This window comes from Corvus cornix, chromosome 4A, assembly GCF_000738735.6.
Source record: "Corvus cornix cornix isolate S_Up_H32 chromosome 4A, ASM73873v5, whole genome shotgun sequence".
In the NCBI taxonomy this organism is placed as follows: domain Eukaryota; kingdom Metazoa; phylum Chordata; class Aves; order Passeriformes; family Corvidae; genus Corvus; species Corvus cornix.
Genome location: NC_047058.1, coordinates 7,336,153 through 7,355,160, shown reverse-complemented (window position 1 = coordinate 7,355,160; position 19,008 = coordinate 7,336,153). Strand labels below are relative to the sequence as shown.

The 19,008-nt window shown below is 39.2% G+C and overlaps 1 protein-coding gene across 4 annotated transcripts in view; it reads left to right on the top strand.

The window, feature by feature from the left end:
- Positions 1 to 19,008, top strand: part of DACH2 (dachshund family transcription factor 2) — a 249,971-nt gene that overhangs the window by 204,782 nt on the left and 26,181 nt on the right. For all 4 annotated transcript variants that reach the window (XM_039572249.1, XM_039572248.1, XM_039572251.1 and 1 more), the window contains exon 7: positions 824 to 904. In XM_039572249.1, coding sequence (XP_039428183.1) covers positions 824 to 904 — 81 coding nt within the window. The remainder of the gene's footprint in view (positions 1 to 823; positions 905 to 19,008) is intronic.

The following is a 19,008-nucleotide window of genomic DNA, read 5'->3' as shown; positions in this document are numbered from 1 at the left end:
CCTGTGCACACACACAGGGCAGAGACTGTGGAGTAGATTCCCTCATCTTTTTCCTGTGTAAAATAGGGCTGGAAATACACAGGACAAGAAATTTAACTTCCTGTAGCAGCAGTGGAAAGGGAGTGTTGCTGTCTCTGTGTAGAGGTCTAGTGCTTACTATTGTAAAAATAGGGATAAATATTTTTTGTTGATAGAAATACAATGTTTTTACTTTGGCAATTAAAAAGAAAAGCTTTCCCTAAAGTATGGTGATGAAGTTTGTAACAAGTGTCCTCCCTGGAATAACTGTAAAGTCTGTAATTGGTTGATTGCAGAGAAGGAAATGTTTTAATCAAGTAAGAACAAAGAAAAGAGGCATCCTGAAGTCATAAACTGCACAGCTCTCGCTGAGCTTGCAGGTGTTAAGTAAAGAATTCCCTTCAGCACTAAAACATGGGGGGGGTTCACTGTCACCAGTCAGTTTGGGCTATGATCTCTCAATCTGTGGTTTTTATTAAGCTTACTGCTTTATAGATAATTACTAATACTTAAATCCTTAAATGTATTTTTCCCCAAAATGGTTTTTGTGAAGTATTTTTCCCATTAATTAATTAATTTGAGCATTTCATAAGAAATCACATTCACCTCAGTGGTAATTTGTATTTTATTTTGGTGTCCTTGTGTAATAAACTTGAGCAGATTTGTTTTAATTGCTTATTTTTCTTGGCTCTAAGAGTTAAAATACCAAAATATCGACCAAGAGGAAATAGAATTTAATATTTTCTTTTCTCTTCACATTTTTTTACTGACAGTGTTACATAACTCTGCCCTCTGATTGTTTTAGCTATGCTGACCAACAGCAGGGAAGGAGAACTCATTGACCAAGAAACTGGGACCAGCCTAAAAAAAATACAGAAGGAGAAAGGTAAAATCACAGACTGTTTTCAATCTCAGGCATTTAATTCCACTTATTACATGTTTTATTCCTTTTTCTCGTATTCTGCATATGCAATGACATTATATTATTAATTTAAGAGAACTAAGTGCCTAATTGCAATGAATAATGTATCCAGTGAACTCACATGGAAGTGTAAGCAATCAGAACTTTGCTTCTCTCTGTTTATATAGCATGAGGGTAATATTTTGCAGGTCTTTTGGCTCAATTATTTATGAAGTTCTGAGCAAATATTTGATCAGTCACGTGGTGTTGTTTGTTTGGCTTCAGGGGATGTGTGTGCAGAGTCTCTGATGCTCTGGGTGAGCAATATAAATTTATATTGTCTCACCAGTGAGGGGCAGCAAGGGGAGAGGTGATGTTTGGCCTTGAGGGATTCTCCTGTAGGTGGGGAAGTGCTTCCTCTGCCGGGTTCTCTGTGAAGTGGTTCTTGGGTGCTGGAGGAGTGGATACTCAGGGATTTATTCTGGGAAAATACTGCAAAGAGATACTGAGGGGGATAGTGAGGTTTTAGAGTGAAAAAGATGTGAAGGAAAAGAAACATAAGGGAGAGACAACACAAGCTAAATGGACTTGTAAGTCTACTGAAAATGTTCATATTTATCATCATAAATGAAAGCACAAAGTGATTTACATTTTGGCTGAGGTGATTTTCATGTATTTGCAGAGAAAACTAGAAGGCAGGTATAGGCAATTTTATGGGCTACTCAGAAGAGAATTGGGAGCCATTCCATGCCCTGTGGTTCCAGAGTTTCACAAAATTACTTGAGCAGTGTCATGATTTTGTATGATCAGCTCTATTCCTTAGAGGTCTGTGATTGATCCAGTCATTCCTCCTTATATTTTGTATTTTCATACTCAGCTCTCCTTGAAGACAGAAGCTGTTTTCTATTCACTGGTTTTTCTGGGCATTTAAGCACTTTCTTCATGAACCCCAAAAGAGCCCTTGTGTGCCATTCTGAGATAATTTTCTTTCTGGATCATCCTGCTTAAATCCTTCCCTCTTGACTCCTGTTGACATTTACAGACCAGCAAAGTTATCAGCCATACCTTCACTCCTAAGATTTAAAAATTACATTTCTGTACTAATTGCATAGTGAGTGTTTAATGTAAGCCTGAAAGTGTAGTTGATTTTAATTCTGTTGAACTGTGCATGGTTTCTTGCCACATGTTCCATAATTTTTCAGTGAAACAATTCAGTTTCCTATGGGGTTCAAAGATGCAAATCTGTACTTCTTGGTAGTAGCAGTTCTGTCACTCAGGAGGGATGAAGGAAGGTACAATTTAAGAATCTGAAAAAATAATTCAGAAATCCCCAAAGCGAAAGTAATTGAACCTCCACCACCTGTGAACCCAGTTCCCAGGCTCCTGTGATCATCCCTTGTAACATGGATGAAATCACAAAGATCTGATGCTAACAGTTTGTGTGCCATAATTCTCCTTAAGATTAAAGTTGTATAGGCTTATTCATTTCCTAGTCTACATTTTTTGCATAATTTCTGTAATTGATTAAGTACTGGGAAATACGTCTTTATACATGTGTTAGTTCTGCATGCACTTAGGGGATGTTTTTAGAATTAATTTAGTGTTCAGAGATCCACCTGCATCAGAAATGAAGTGCTTCAAAATCATGAGACATTTTAAAATACCATTTTAGAGACAGAACAAAGTTTCTACTTTTCTGCTTGGTCTGCAGAGGTCAAATTTTTCTAAGGAAATATGAGCATGAGAATTTTTTTTTTTTTGTCATGTACAGATGTAGTTTTTCAAGTCATCCCATGGCTCCAGAACTGGAAGCTTTTGATGACATTATAGTGGGACTAATACAGAAATTGTTTATCCAGTCATTCCAAGCTGATTTTGCATTTGTCAGTGGGAGAGACCTTATTACAGTTTCTGTAGGAACCACTGGGCTTAGTCCTCAATGATTTGTCCCAGTCCAGTGTAGATTCTTTGTTCCTAATACTGTTACTGTTTTCTTCTGTTTAATTATTTTGGGCTCTGGTGCTGCTCAGTTCTGTTGAATGTTTTAGAGTCAGATGTGGACAGTGTGAAGAGTGGGATCTGTGCTGCCCTGCCCTGCAAAAAACATCCATGTAATTTGTATACAGAGCAAGCTTTGTTTTTCCAAACCTGCCATTGCTTTTACCAAGGTAAAATATATTCACCGTGGAAAAGATTTTCAAAGTTATTAAGAAGGAATGTAGTTAAAATAAAAGTATCAACATTTATTAAGTATGACAAGTAAGCGGTTTATACAACCGTGGCAAACATATGTTTTCACATCTGTTTTGAGTAATATCATCATGATTTTAAAAATGATTTATAGCTCTGCAGGCCATAAAATGCCAGCTTTGCTGTAAGTTGGAAGTTTTCAAACAACAAAGACATTATTGAAGGCATATATTGAACGTGTTTTTGTGTTACACACCTTGACATAACTTCACAAAGCCGAGCTCTCTGTAACAATTAAGGTAGCAACAACTGAAAATTAAGGAACTAAAATTTATCAGGAGTACTACTAATGTGAAATCTTAGCATAAAACAAATGATAAAAGTTACTGTACTGATTATAGACAAAATACCCCTCAGGATACACAGTTTTTGTTTTCCGTGTCCCATTTTAAATGATCTCAACAACAGACAAAAATATGCCACTTTGTTCTCATCAAAGTAATTTCAAGGTAATTAGGGCTGAGGAGAACATGCCTTCACAACAGTTCTTCTTTAAAAGACAGTTAGTATCAGGTTGTTGCAATTGCTCTGATCTGTTTGTGTTGGTGGGGCAGAATTTCCAGAACTGGTGTCTGTCTCATTGCAGAGGGGTTAGAGCCCAGTTACAGGCCACACCTTTAAGCTTTTTGAAAGAGAAACGCCATTAAATCTCAATTACTCTGCATCCTTTCATCATCCTTTTAGAGGAGCTATGGCCAGATTTAACATTAGAGGACAACAAAGTCAAACATCTTTGGAAGTCTGCAGGGTTTGGTGTCTTCTCATATATATATATCTAAAATTATTTTTACTGCATGAATTACATACAGTACTATGTTTTTGTCAAATGCCTTTTCTATCATGTTACACCAGCATTTTGCCTGTGCATCTATTTCTGAGTGTAAACCACATCAAGAGTAATCTGCACTTTATTTTGAAATCACTAGTGCAAGGAAACAGTCACAAAACCCCTCCAGAACACAGCCCCACATTTTACCTGCACAATTACTCACAGAAACTACATTTTAAATTCGTCAGCTTCAATACATATCCTGGAAAAAATCTCTATTGTGTGGGATAGGATTGTGTTTGACACAGCCCTGTATAGGTTTTACAGAAACCTCCATATGAATTCTGGCATTAGGAGGGTGAAATGAGCCAGAAAAGAATTTGGCCGTGCCTTCCAGCCGGATTTAGATGCTGGTACAATTATTCTGTTTGACTGCATGACAAGAAATATTTCAAACTCCTCACATAGGCTGGAGCAATAAAAGGCACTGGCCCAACTCTTGCCACAGTGAAATCAGTGGGGATGTACAGGATGTCTTCAGTGGGAACAGTTTGGCCAAAGCCTGGTCTTTTGGAAGGTTTCTCCCCCAGCTCATGCTGCTGGTTGTTATACAGACATGGATAACGTATTCACTTGGGGTTTGGGGTGCTGTGCTTCACCAAAGCAAAGCAGAGGAAAATATTGTAGGAAAATTCCATTAATGCCCTGTATTGTCAGACTTAGGCACTGTTCAAGCAGGCTGTGAGTACAAATAAAGATTATTTTTGCTGAGAAGGGGGTTTGCCCTGCACTCCCAGAGCTGCTTGGGGGCAGTGCTCCCTCCTTTAGCCCATTCTGCATCTCCAGAGCCCAAATCCAGGCTCTGGGGCTGTGTCCCACGGCCCAGCACACGGTAGTCCCCAAACTCTGCATCTGGCAGCTATCCCTTCCCAGTTTATTAAAGAACACCTTTCCCTTTATTGCTTCAAGGAAAGGGGAATTTTGCATCATTTCTGTCTGCTGAGTGAAATATTTTCAGATGGCCAGAGACCGCAGTAATGAAAGAATAACCATATTTATTTATTGTATTTCATTAGCGGAAAAGAGGGTTTATGCTGTTTAAATTAATCACTGCCAAAGGACTGGGCTACTCAGGATGTGAGGGGAGGAGACCGAGCAGGTGCAGAACACCTGAAACAGCAACAGGCTGGTGGGGGCTGTGCTCCAGAGAGGGGACTTTTCCCAACAATTAATCTGAAAGCATCCAGATGGAGAGGGAAGGAATGAGAAGGAGAACAAGGAGCTTGAAGCTGAACCACACGGTGTCTGTGCAAAGTGTGCAACAGGTGCCAACACCTCACATGGTCTCCGTGCTGCTTGTTTGACACATCAATACTGGCATGTTAAAGGTACAATGAGAAAAAAACTATTTTCTTCACTAATGTGTTCATGAGTACGTGAAGAACTGCCCAAATTAGGGGTGAAGTCATGTTCATTCTGGTGTCTGAGTGTGTGTATCACAGACCCTGGGGTCATTTCATCAGCAGTGAGTGCACTAGTACATGAGTTTAAGAGTTTCTTGTTCCCAAAACCTTGAGTGACATGCGCAGTGCAAATGTTCACTGGGTAAGTCAGAGATATTTTTACATTTTCTATCCTAAGAGAATACTGAAAGATAAGAAGCACAGTACTCTATTCTGGGTAAAGCCATTTTCCACAAGTGTTTTTTTGTTGTTAAATTTAAGCTACAAGTGAACTGATGACTGTTAAAAATGTGGCCTAATAGTAGATGTGATTGTCTGTCAGTCAGTCAATCCAAAAAAACCTGAACCTGTAAAACCAAGGCAAACTGTATGAACACTTAGATTCACAAAACGTAAATAGGTAATAAAGGTAAAGCTTTAAATTTTAAGTGTCTGTACTCATGTTGTTATGATTGTGTGCTTAACCATTGCTGAAAGATTTATAAATGTAAAGGCAGTTATGCAAGAGATACTAGTGAAGTACTCCAAGGCCACACCTTTTACATTGAGTTTATATTAGAGCTTTATTTGCAGAATTATTTTTAAGCATGCTTTGTTCTGATGAGTAAAATACCTACTTCATAGTTATCTTGGCAGATGGGCTAAGGCAGTTTCTTACATTGATATATAATTTATTACTATGTTTTATTTATTAGAGTCAGTGACTTTAATGTATCGCTGTCTAAACACTACAAATTACAAGTCTGTATAAACATGGTGAAATAATGAAATTTTCTTTACTGGAAAGGCTTTGAAACAAATTTTTAGTAAGGTATTCATGTCAGTCTGTGCAATAAAATGGGCAAATAAGAGGGAAATCAGGTAGCTGCTCTTCAGTCAGTTGTCTCTTCAGGGACATTCCCACTTTCCTTCCAGTACTGTGAATTTTTTATGTAGGTTCATCTGAGCTATAGCAGATTTTAAAAGCAAAAGAAGAGGAGAAAAATTGTTGATTGGCACCCAGTGACCTAAGAGAGCTTTTGGATTAGGCCCAGGAATCTTTTCCTTAGCACTGTTATTAAAACTGACCCATTGGATTCTCTGCTTGGTGCAATCTCTGGTGCAAAATCATTAACCCAAGACCTGCAGCTGGTGTGACATTCTTAATGTCTATGAGTTATTTAATAAGTTTACCTTCAATCCTCGGTATGAGCAGTAAGATGTGGAAAATCTGTGTCCTGAGAGGTTGCTGAATGTTTTTGTCATGTTACAGAAATCCTTGGGATCTCAGGGAATGCACCAACAGTGGCTTAGCCTGTCCTGCCTGAGCACCAAACCTGCTCAGGGGCACTGTGCTCCTGCACTTGTATGCCCAAGTGTGCAGCTGTGCACACACAGAGGAAGAACGGGATAAAAGTACAAATGAAAATTCAAACTAGTCATAAAAATTGCTGATTGGTGACTTTGGAAGTTTTGTGGGATTTGTGACTGAGGAAGACCTTGAAGAAATTTGCAGAAGCTGCACTTCATAAAACACAGTTCTTTCCTGAGGGTTCCTGCCAGTGAGCCAGAGTTTGTCCTGCTGCCCACAGCTGGATGTTCCAGATCAGTGAAATACAGAGCTCATGATTGTGACAGCAGTGTGTGCTCCTGCTGTCGGAAGAGCAAATCCAGCACTAGTGGATGGTATTTTGTGTAGCAGTTTTTTATGTACTCAGGGACTTCTTTTCTAATTTGATCTTGAATGTCTAAGATGGCTCTGTGGAGTGTGTCTCTTGTGTAACAGTCACATTAAGATGGCAATTAAGGGCTCTGCCTTCCCTTCTGTGGAGGACTTGGTGCCCAGAGGCTTCTGGGGGGGACAGCAAGGCTGAGGCAAAACTGCACATTAAGGTTCCTCTCCAAAGTGTTTGTGTACTTGCTGCATTAGAATATTCCTGATAATAACAAGTGATAAATCCTTAGTGAATTTCTAACCCTAACCAGTCTAGGATTCTATGCATAAGATAGTGAACTAACCTCAGACTGGAAGTAGAAAAAGATTGTTCTTGATGCGTAGTCATGAAACCAGAGTAAATACGTTCTTCATTATATCTCAGACATTGTGTTGAATTCCATTGATAAAGCTACATGAATTCTTGTTAGCAGAGCTGATAATGACTGGGGCTGCAGATTTCAGGAAATCAGATTTCATGTTTGATTGTTGGGGCAGAAGGCGCCACTCCAACGCTTTGGACTGTGTGTGGTATTTGTGTGTTACAGCCGCAGTCGCTTCTGGGGATGGACAGTTCTCCCAGTAGGTTTTTCATATTCTCAGCTGTACTTTGGAAATTCATCCTCATGCCTGAAAGAGCAGGAGCCCACAACTGTAATCAATCAATATAATTTCAACTGGATTAGCTCAGTTTGTTACAGCTTGGTGCTGATAATGCCAAGGTTTTAAGGGGGATTTTATCCTTGTGTGGGCCATTCACTGAAGAGTTGGACTTGAAGATCCTTGTGGGTCTCTGCTGAAGATTCCCAGCTGTGAATATCCTTCTTGTAGTAGGATTGATAAAAAGATGGAAGGAGAGACAGCTGTGAATTTTGAAATTAGAGGCAAATGAGTACAAACTAGAAAGAGGGACTATTCCCGTACAAAATTCCCCAGCACACTTCTTTGGTCATGCTTGGCCTTTCCATGTTGGTGTCAAAATACCAACTGATTTATTTTCTTCTTTTATTTTGTAGTCAGTGTGACAGTAGTTTCCAAAGCAGATTTTTTTTCTAGTTGACAGAATGTGACAGGCTATAACAAGCAGTTTAATAAATAAAATTCTGCTTCCAGGTGTATTCTGAGATGTTACGATCCATAAAACATGGTGCAGTTCTGAATCTGTCTGTTTTACCCGTCACTGGGGCTGCTCTGTGATATTTCGATAGTTACACTTGGCTCGTGTGAATTTGCTGACATATCCTGTGGCTTTTTCGGGTGTGTGCTGTCAGCAAGGGGAGCCAGAGCTGTACAAATTTTACTGACGGTTCAGTGGAGAGCCTCTTGTGGTGTGGTGGAAGATGCCTTTTTGATGTGGAATATTTTGGATGATGGAGCATCTCTGGGAGATGGCTGAGCTGGAGCAGAAAATGGAATTTGTGTGTGTACACGTGTCTACTCACAGAGGCCAGAAAATCAGCATTGCTTAGAAAATAACGTGTTATTTATACATCTGTAACCTCTGGAGACTTTTTAGATGCTGTCGATCAGGCCTCTATTTGTTATTGTTATCCTGGTTGTTGCTAGTTTGAAAATCTAGAAAGTGACTGTGACAATGGTGCCCTCCAGGCAAAAGTGTGGAGAAATTCACACATTAAAGGAGGAGTCACCAGAGCTGCTGTTTGACTTTTGACATTATTGTCATCTTGCCTTCGGCGCTGGAGGCAGGAGGGATTTAGGCAGAAAGGAGAGTTTGGAATTGCTCTATAAAAACAGTGTATTTATACATACTGATTTTTGTTTTACCTGATATATTACAAGGAAAGCATAATATTTCTGTAGCATCACCAGCAATAGTAATAACCATAATAAGGAATATCTCATGACATAATTTCTTTCTTTGGACGAAGTTTTTGATATTTAAAAAAAAAAAAATCCACCAATATTCAAAAACTAATTAATGAGTTCCTGAGAGACAGTTCTGTTGTTTCAAGAATGTTCATTATTAATTTCTCTCCCTACACACATGTTGAAAACTCAGCAGAGAATGTCAGGTACTTCTAGATTAGAGTCTGATTCACAGTAAGAATTCTCTCTAATACACAAGATAACTTTTCAGTACTGTGTGTTAGGATGAGTGTTTTGTAAACATCACTTCCTATATGGCCCATATTAAATATTGTATGGAGCTTTAATTTTACACAGCTAGCAGCTCATGTATCATCAGTCACGTAAAATACTGAGGGTCAATGGTCCTAAGTATCTGCAAAGTATGATTATCTTTCTGGAAGAGCTGTTGCTAAATTGGCAGAATTAATGTGGGGTTTTTTCACCAATGAGGGCCAACCTACACAGATTTGGGGGTTAATAAATTGTCATGGCAGAACTGAAATCTCAAAGTTTGCAGTTTTTACTTTTTGCTCGATTTTTTTCTTGTCAGTGTTGCTGTTTGGAGTAGCAAAGTGGCTGGGCTGGGGCCTCCCTTTTTGTCTCCAGGCTGACTTGGTGAAAGTGTGTTCTGATACTCCAGTGTGGAAGTTTTTGAGGAACTGTTTTCTCTTCTATGACCTACAGGAACATCTGTTCCCACTTCTGTACAAAATTTACAGTCTCCAGGACTGTCGTTTATTCCCTAATATTCCTCCTCATCAGAAAAGGAAAATCTCAGCTCTCTATACACCAAACTGGCTATTTTTCTTTTTTTCTTGAAGTCTACACATAGAAATAAAGCTACAGAGAAATTCCTGCTGGCAGAGGACCAGCAGTATCCTGCAGTATTCTCCTGAAGGAATTACTATGGGAAGTGTCTGTAGCATAGCTTTAGAATGTTTGCATCTCTAAAATGAGACTGTTTATCTAAAAAGAGAGATTATAACAGAAGAAATCCAGAAGGCATAATAACACACATTAAACCTTGTTTTCCAGGCTGTTGAATCGATTTATAGGAATATGTGAGTGAGCAGGAAGGTAACAGCATCTGGTAGCAATAACGGTTTCCCTTCCTGAGTTACCAAATTAGCTATGGGAAGGTGATTAGAAATAAAATATAATGATTTCTGATAGAAATAGGTACCACTGCATGGGCTTTGAGATAAGAACTTGACAAATGTGTAAAATAAATGCAAAACTGGTTTTGAAAAGGGGGGAGATTACCATTTTCTGTGTTGTGTGCCAAGGCTTGTGCATTTCAAATGTTGGCAGTTGGCTCCTTTTCAAAACTGATAAATAATGATGTTTGTTGTGGAAACAATTATCCTAAAAATAATTTAAAAGGATTGTATCCCCTTTTTGTTTGCCTATAAAGACCACATTCGATTTATATATAGACAGAAAGAGCTCCACTTGCATCTATAAAACAGTTCTTAAATCATTCTAAATTATTGATGTGTACAAAGAACTCTTTCTGCTTTTGTTTGAAGTTTTATTTCTGCGGCGTTGTGCTTTCTAATTGTACTTTCAACTGCTATGACATCTGTTATAGTTGTTTCAAAAACTTTCCGTACTTTTCTTTTTTAATGATAGACAGTCTTTTCAAAGACAAACTGTCTTCATTTTGAGCAAGAAAAATAATTAGTTGAAAAAAGATCACTGATTTGGCCGGGGAACTCACTATTTTACTGTGTTTTTTTCACGAGTTGCTGTTTTATATGATTCCAGCACCTATTCAACAGAAAGCTGGCCAAGAGGAATTCATCTCTGCAGTAACTCAGAAACCATAGAGCACCAGCATATGTCCCTTGCTTCCCCGAGGAAATCCAGGACTTTATTCTAACAAAAAGAGTACCAAGAAAGTACTTCACAAACTGATAGTCTCTATATGTCTAACAGATGGAAAAGTAAGCTCTTATTCCAAGCTGCTGTGCCCAACAATATAGGAATAAAGCTCAGCAATTGGAGATGAGATTAATGCCTAAAAGTCTGCTTAGAAATCCTGTTGATCATAACTGGTGATACGAATATGTGGTGCAGCAGTAAACAGGGTTCTAATGATCTGTATCTAATGCAGTCTTACCTCTGGTATAAAATCCAGGAGACATTTAAAGTACCCAGATTAGGAAAGCACAATGTAAAGACATTTCCTTGTGTTTTTTCAGGAGAGAAGATTTTTGCCCCTAAGGTAGAATAGGCTTTTTGAAAAATTTAAGCCCTGGACTCTGGTCCAGTTGTGGTACACCATAACTAACCGTTAAATTAGAAGTTGCCTAGAATTCATATAATAATTAATACCACGCTCAGGGATTTAATTGACCACAAGATTAAACTATTAAGGAAAAAACTTCATCCTAATTGAGAATTGAACCCCTACCCTTTATTCATTGAGTGTCTGCTCTGCCACTTGAGTCGTGAATTGGGGGTTAATTGACTGTCTAGAATCTCCCAAGGAACAATTATTTCATGTAATGGTGCTAACACATGCTGGCATAAGGCATTTTTATGGGCATCCTTTTTCCCCTGGATTTAGAGGGATGTCCTGAGTACAGCAAGGAATGGTGCTGGATGTAGGGAAGGGAAGAAAGATGGAAACAAAAAAGGGATTTGGGGCTTCCTTTCCCACTCAATCCCAGCACTCCTCCTGTTTCTACTCAGATCCAGCAATGTAATTTTGCTGCATATTGAAGTGTCCTCTCTTTTTCAGTGTTCAGGGAGTATAAATTCCTTGATAATAGTTCAAATTCGTGGCAAAATTACACTTCCCAGCTCAAGCTGTTACAAAGACTTAGAAATGAGCAGCCTGGTCTTGTGGAAGGTGTCCCTGCCCATAGCAGGTATTGGAACAGGGTGGTCTTTAAGGTCCCTTCCAACCCAAATCATTCTGGGATTCTCTGAAATAACCTGTAAGTAATTTAACATAAACTCCGATAAAAATGATTAAAAAGATCTAGGTGTACTTAAATTTTTAACATTTTTTACTTATTTGCTTGCATGGTGATTAATAAAATTCATTACTTCATAGTAGATTTTTCTGCTTCATTAGTTCAAATTTGCAGAACTTTTCTAATTACTATTCTTCTTTGAAGAATAAATAATAAGAGATAATATCAAAAGTTTCTAACTAAATGAAGACTTAGTTATGGATACAGTTAGGCTTTTTTTATATTTAAGTATATTCTGGTTTTTAGATGCTTTTATAAATGTGCCTTTCGTCTTTACAGAAGAAACTGTCAGAATTTAGGAGAAACTATTTTTGGGTGGTATTATCAAAGGTAAAAGGAAATGCAGAAAAGTTTAGCTTTTTAAACTTTGATTTTGAAAATCAGTCTTAAATCCTATGGGCAGGAAGGACCAAGTGTGGGTAATTCATGCTTAAAGCTGTGTGAAATCACTCCATGCTGAGTGGAGGCTGAGATGTGGTCTGGGAAGGGATGGCACCTCACAGGTCCTGATGGAAACGGGTGCTATACAAAAATCTGTTTGGTTTTGGTGGGGTTTTTAAAATTTATTTATTCTTTTTAAATAAGTACCACACTTCAAGGAAATCTTAACACTGTTAATGTCATGTAAGCATGGTAAGTGTCATTGATATTCTGTTATATCTCTCTCTGCAGTTGGTTCAGATCAGGATGCTCAGAAGCAGTTTAAAGATGATTTATGGACAGGTACTTTTAGTGTAGAGCTCTTTAACCATGTTCACATCTAAGAGGGGCCTTTGCTGTGGTGCTGTGGTTTGTGATGCTCAAATGTGGTTCATGATGATCGTATCACAGCCCCGTGTTCCTTGGGCTGTGGAGGGAGATGTGCTCTGCACATGAGGTGTGTCAGAATCCCCTCGGGGCAGGGGTCACCCCAGCACACCCAGGACCCCATGTCCTGGCCTATGTGGCCACAGAGATGGGAGAGGTGAGGTGGACAGGACTGGCTTCTCGCAGAGCTGCTCTGCAGGGTGATGCGTGGCATTCACAGCTTAACTTGTGTTTCACATAAAAACAGATGTGCCCGTGTGCCTTGTGCCTGCATCAGCATCCTGCTGCCATCCTGCCCAGCCCTGGGGAGCACAGCCCCAGGGGGTAAGGCAGTGCAATCACTGGCACAGCAGCACTGCCACACATCCAGGTGACCCCATACACAGGCACAGAAGAGCTACTGTTCTAAAGGTGGCTTCGCATTCGCATTCACACTTCCTAACCTCTGTCTGCAAAGGAGATTGGAAAGATACTCTTGTGCTTATTCACTACCGCAGAAATACCAGCAGCATCATCTCTCAGACTTTCTGTTTTTTTAAGGGATGTGTTTTAGAAAGCTGGAAGCGTGGAGGGCAGGCATGGCTCAGACACTTCAGCTGGAGAAACAGTGTTTGAGACTAAAAAATCATCATTTCTTGTGTGTAAACGTCAGAGGTGAACAGGTAAAGTAGATAGACATGAAAGAAAGAAAAGTTTTTACAGTGTTACTCAGATTTGAGTTGGGTTTCATAGTCACTCATTTCCAGCTGCTCACTAAAATCCTGGAGTAAAGAGAGGAAACATGATCTGATATTTCTAACAAAAAAAAATCAGCAGACCATTTCTTGCAGTGTGAGGAAATAGTTATCCCAGGTCCCATAATAACAGTTTAGGCTCCCAAAAGCTGCCAGCATCTGAGGAGAATGGTGCCCTAGTGAGAAATAGAGTAAGAAAGAACAGCATTTCCCATTGCTAGTGACTTGGAAGAAAAAACCTGGACATGTTCACAGTATGAACTAAGTGACAAAGCAGTATTTTACACTCTGAGTGTGATTCCTTTACTTTTCTCACCTAGTTCTAACTTCTCCCCTTTAAATATAATTCTGTTCCACAGTTTCCTCCACCTGCTGTTTTCCAAACCTCGCACATGTCCTCAGTCCACATACACCATCATTCTTCAGCTACACTCCCCAGCCACATTTTCCACTGCCAATTCAAGCTCTCTCCAGCACCCAGCTTGCCTGCCTGCCTGCCTCCCTTCAGTTTTTTTTCTCTTTATGTCTTATTTTTTTTTCTGTAGGAAACAAATGCATGTATTGACAAAGAAACCTTCAGGGTAAGAAAGCTTTTTTGTTTTGATGTTTTGTGGTTTTTCCTACTTTATTTATTCTTTTTAAGGAAGTACCACACCAAGAAAATGTTAACATTTTTAATGACTTCTGAGTGTGTTAGGTAAGTGTGATTGACCTTGTGTACTATTGCTCTCTGCAGTTGGTTTAGATAAAAAAAAATCCATAGTCTGTCACATAGAAGAACTGCTTGGGGTGAGTGGGAAGCCCTCAGCAGTGTAAGATCTAAAGCCATGTCCTGCTCAGGGAGTATTTCTAATTGTGATTATGGTCACACAATATTCCCTGTGGAATCTTGCCTTTAGCTGGGCATGGTCTGGCAAGTGTTTTAGTTAACAAGCAAATAAAAGCCCCCACAGCCCCTGCCTGTGCTGCCATGAGGAGGCCTGTCCTGGAATTCCTGTGGAGCTGTGGGAAGCAGCTGTGCTTGGATTGTGCCCTTGGAGCAGCATTTGCCTTCACCTTCCCTTTGCTGTTGCTGGAGGAAGTAACTGATAGGGATCGACACGATTTCCTGGGCACAGCACATTCAGATTTTTATTATGATATTACCAGGACATATGTTTGTGCAGAGAAGATATATATGGATATATCTCTCTGTTTAGCCTCGGAAGAGAAACTGTGTAGAAATAGTGTATTACCTGCATGAAACTGGAAATATGGGTGCCATAGGGTGCAGGAATTGGGCCCAGCTTTGCTTACAAATCAGCTTGATGATGAGGCTGCAAAAGTTATATTTTCACTGCTTTCACATACTGAATTTATTAGCTTCTGGAAATTGATTTTGGATGCCTTTCATTTGCCATTGGGCTGGAGTCAAAGGCAAAACGATGATATACCACATTTTGCTCACTCATCTTTTTATTGCCCAAGTATTGTTATTGAGGAAAAGACATTTGATGTGTTCCTCAAAGGAGACAGAAAGCACATTTCATTTTCTTTTAATTGGTGAAAGTTTAACTGAATGCAAGTCCCACAGTCCTCACCTTCAATATCCAGGAGGAGTTATAAGGGATAGAGGGAATGGCACTGGGATTCAGTTTGGATCAGGGCTGAGAGTAGAAGCCAGCAGGGCTGTCAAACTTTGTCCTGTTTTATTTGCTTGGAAGGAATGGTGCAAAGTTAATATCGATGCAGTGCTGTGAAAGTGCTCAAGTAGTTATCTCTGGGAAGGTAATGTGAACTCAGCAGTATCATTGCTTTGATCTTTGGTTAAAGTCTTACAAAACTAGATTGCTGTGTGATTGACAACCTTGTCAGAGAGTGAATGAAGACTGACACTCTAATATTGAAAACGCAGCGTTTACAAAACTTAAAGCCCGAGTTTTCTCATGACACTGCTGCTTTTGTGGAAGACTGAATTTCACATTTATTTTTAAATAAGTGTATACCTTGCTGTGTGCAGCTAAAACTTATGATTTTAGACTGCTGGATCACAAATTCTTCTCACCCTAATAATTGATGCAGATATGTTTATAGCAACAGCACTGTCACCGTGCATTTCAGGAGCTGCTGTTTGAAGGCTTGAACATGGTGGTATTTATCACATCTCAATACCAAATAATGATCAATCCAGCACAGGGTGATGGATGCAGGAGTGGCAGACTGAGCTTGGGTTGGGTACTGGATCTCACAGTGTCTGGGTGGGTCTGATAACACAGGTTAAAGGTTTTCCAACTTACAGTTCTCTCTTGAAGGGTTGTCTTCAGCTGCTGTTCCTCCAATTAGCCCCTTTAATACCCTCAAATGAACAGAGACTATTAAAGGGAGACTTAATTTGTGGAGTAGACTTCTCCTTTCAAGCCAGAAAGTCATGGCTGCTTTTCCACATGTTCCTCAATTTCTTCTTTAAATTGGGCAAAATAATACATTTTGCTTGTTCAAAAAATAAAGGGCCTTAAACATCTCTCACTCCTGTTTTTATCTGACATGACATTAACTGCCATGATTTAAATAATGTGTAAGAATGAACCAGATTGTGCCTATTCCCACATCAAAATACCTTAAGCAAGTAAACGTCTCCCCAAAATAATAATCCCGCATCATCCAGAGGTGTTAGTGAAGAGACTCTTTATATGACACAGTTTAAAAATAGGCATCCAAAAGATTTTCACAGAAGGGGCTGCTGAGCTGTGCTGTGGGGCGTGGGAACTACTTAAATTGGCTTTCCTGTCAAAGCCAGTGTTTGCTGAGACTACATCATCAGTTTTTCCTGACCTTCTGGTTCTCAATTTACTTCAGGATTGCTGAATTCCGTATGCAGTTCTTTCCTTACCTCTTAGGTCGTGTATGTCCTGTGTGGATGTGTGTGTATTCAGCATTTAGCATCCCTAGAAATCTGCATAAACACTTGCAGATTGATACATGTGCAGCACAATATAATACCTTTTCTAAAGTATCCTTCATGAAAAAATATTAATTAAAAGCCCAGATTAAAGCCACTTTTATCAGCAGTGCAGCTTTGCTGAAGAAACCCTGAATTTGACCGTATTTTCAAAGTGGACATGTATAAGTCACAAGGATAATTAACCATTTCATCATTTGAGGTCTGCAAATGAGTGATTTCAGAATGAAAAGCATATATAGCTGTGTTGATTATGCAGAATAAATTCTTTTCAAACCGCACATTTAAAATAGTATGGTTTTTCATTGTGTGGAAAATGCATGTCCACAAAAAAACCCCTAATGATCACCTAAATTTTGCTGTAAACATTTTTAAATATATATATGAAATTCCTTTGGAAATGTCCACAATCTGCTTCCATATTGCAACACATATGGTAAGAAAGTCTTGCTTACAAGCCAGTGACTGTTTTTAAATAGTTTTCAAAATTACACTGGATAACAGCTCATGCACAAAAACTGGTGTGTTTTGTATTTATAACAAGCAGCTTAACATTTTCTAAACTATGACAAATTTCTCCCTGGATATTTTTTAATGTAATAATAGGCTTAGTATAGCTGTCCCTAGGTTTTTTTAATGTACGTAGGCACTGGTGGTATGTTAGGAATATTTCTGAGTCATTCTGGTTCTGTCTTCCTCCTTTCTTTAGAATTTAGAGGCCTCTGTGGCCATAAAGGTTGTTGCTGTTGATGGCTTTGATGTGTGTGTACATGACACATAATGTTGATATTTAGGAACCAATTCCCTTGCTATGATTTTGATAAAGCAGTTTCTGGAACTTGTTGTACTTCAATTAAAGATTTACGGCTCTCCTTTCTCAGCAGACCTCATTTTTAAAGGTCAGGAGAGAAAAGAAACCCCAAACCATAAACATATTAAGTGAAATATCCGTGGTACCTCCAGTTAATGGTATTTCCTTAAAGCAGATAAGTTACTGAACCTCCTTTTAAAACAAGAGTGTTAATTTACTGTTTCCTTTCATCTATTGAAATAATTACTTTTCTTCTTTGCCTTCAATGGTTTGTTCTGGTCGTTAACATTTCTGTAAAATTAAGTTTGAAAGGTGCTTTTAATGTTCACGTAGACTGCGGTGCACATTTGACTGTTAAAATCAACCTACTTAAGGCAGAACTAATGTTTAACACTCGCAGCTATTTGAAGTAGTTCACTGCCCAGTTTAATGGTGCTGCCAAGGGCAATGGTCACATTACTCGCTGCTAGGGGGGTTCTTATGCTGGCAGTAAAGACAATCCACGAGGCTCCTGAAAACATTGGCTTAGATCTTAAAGACATCATTTTTCTCCTCGCAGAGATGTAAACTGGAATTTCGTGGGTAGCAATGGACAAGAAGCACTAACCCTGCTCTTGGCCATGTGCTCTGTTTAGGAGTCACAGTTTCTGTGTCTTAATGACCTTTCCTGCAAGCTCTGGTTAAAAAAGATGAGATCAAACAGTACAAAACCCATGCTGATGGTGGGAGAAGTGATCTTATATAATGGGAATTGGGGTTTATGGGATCAGGTAAGCTTTAAGACGTCTGCACAGAAGAGTGATCCCAGCCTGGCCTGGTGGGCAGGAGGTGGGAGGGACACATGGGGACACCTTGATTGCATCATGAACCAGCTCTGTTGTGGTCACAGTCCAAGCATCACTTTCTGTTCTCTTGTTTTCTGTGGATTTCCCTGACTCACCTCCTGCAGAAGTGGATGTGTCTGCCATGCCCTATAAAAATGGTCCTGCAGCCTCGCACTGAGCACAGACCTTCCCAGTAGCCACATTCTCTTTAAACCATTCCCCTACTAACGGTGCCTCAATCTGAGGGGTTTAGAATGTAGGTCAGATAAGATTATTTATGGGAATATTCAGGCAAATAGCACAGAAGAAAATGTAACTATTGCTTTGTGTAGTGGAGTCGATGGGAACTGTGCTCGAATCCTCAGCACATCCAGTGGGAATTGCCTGGTGTAGGACTGCCCCGAGTAACCCACAGCCCAGCACATACATCACATTACTCCTGTGTGAGGTCACAAATTATAACCAAACAGCTGCTTTCTCTCCTTTGATAAGCAGGGGCAGGCAGAGAATTTAAACAATACATCTTCTCAACCAGAAAAAAAAATTATATATATTTACTAAACAGTGAGGGAAATTTTCCCCTTGGCTGGTCTAGTGCAATTTTGCAAGCTCCAACAATGCTGAATGGATGTTATTGAGAAGTGAATTTGGCTCATTCTTTTTATGGTTTTAATAAATACCCAAGGGAAAGGCAGTTGTTCAAGGAAAATGAAATACAAATAAACATAAAATTTATTCTCAGTAGGCATTCTGGGGAACTTGGGGCTTGAGTTTTATGCCATGGTTTTTTTCCTGTTACTTGCAAGCAATGCTAAAATATTCATATAAGCTGTCAGTTCTCGAAAGCAAATTCATCCTTTTTAAAAAATAAAACAAAATATAGATTCAGTGTCTAGAACAGAAACAAGGTGAAGCATAAAAAATGTTATTTCTGCTCCAAAGTACCT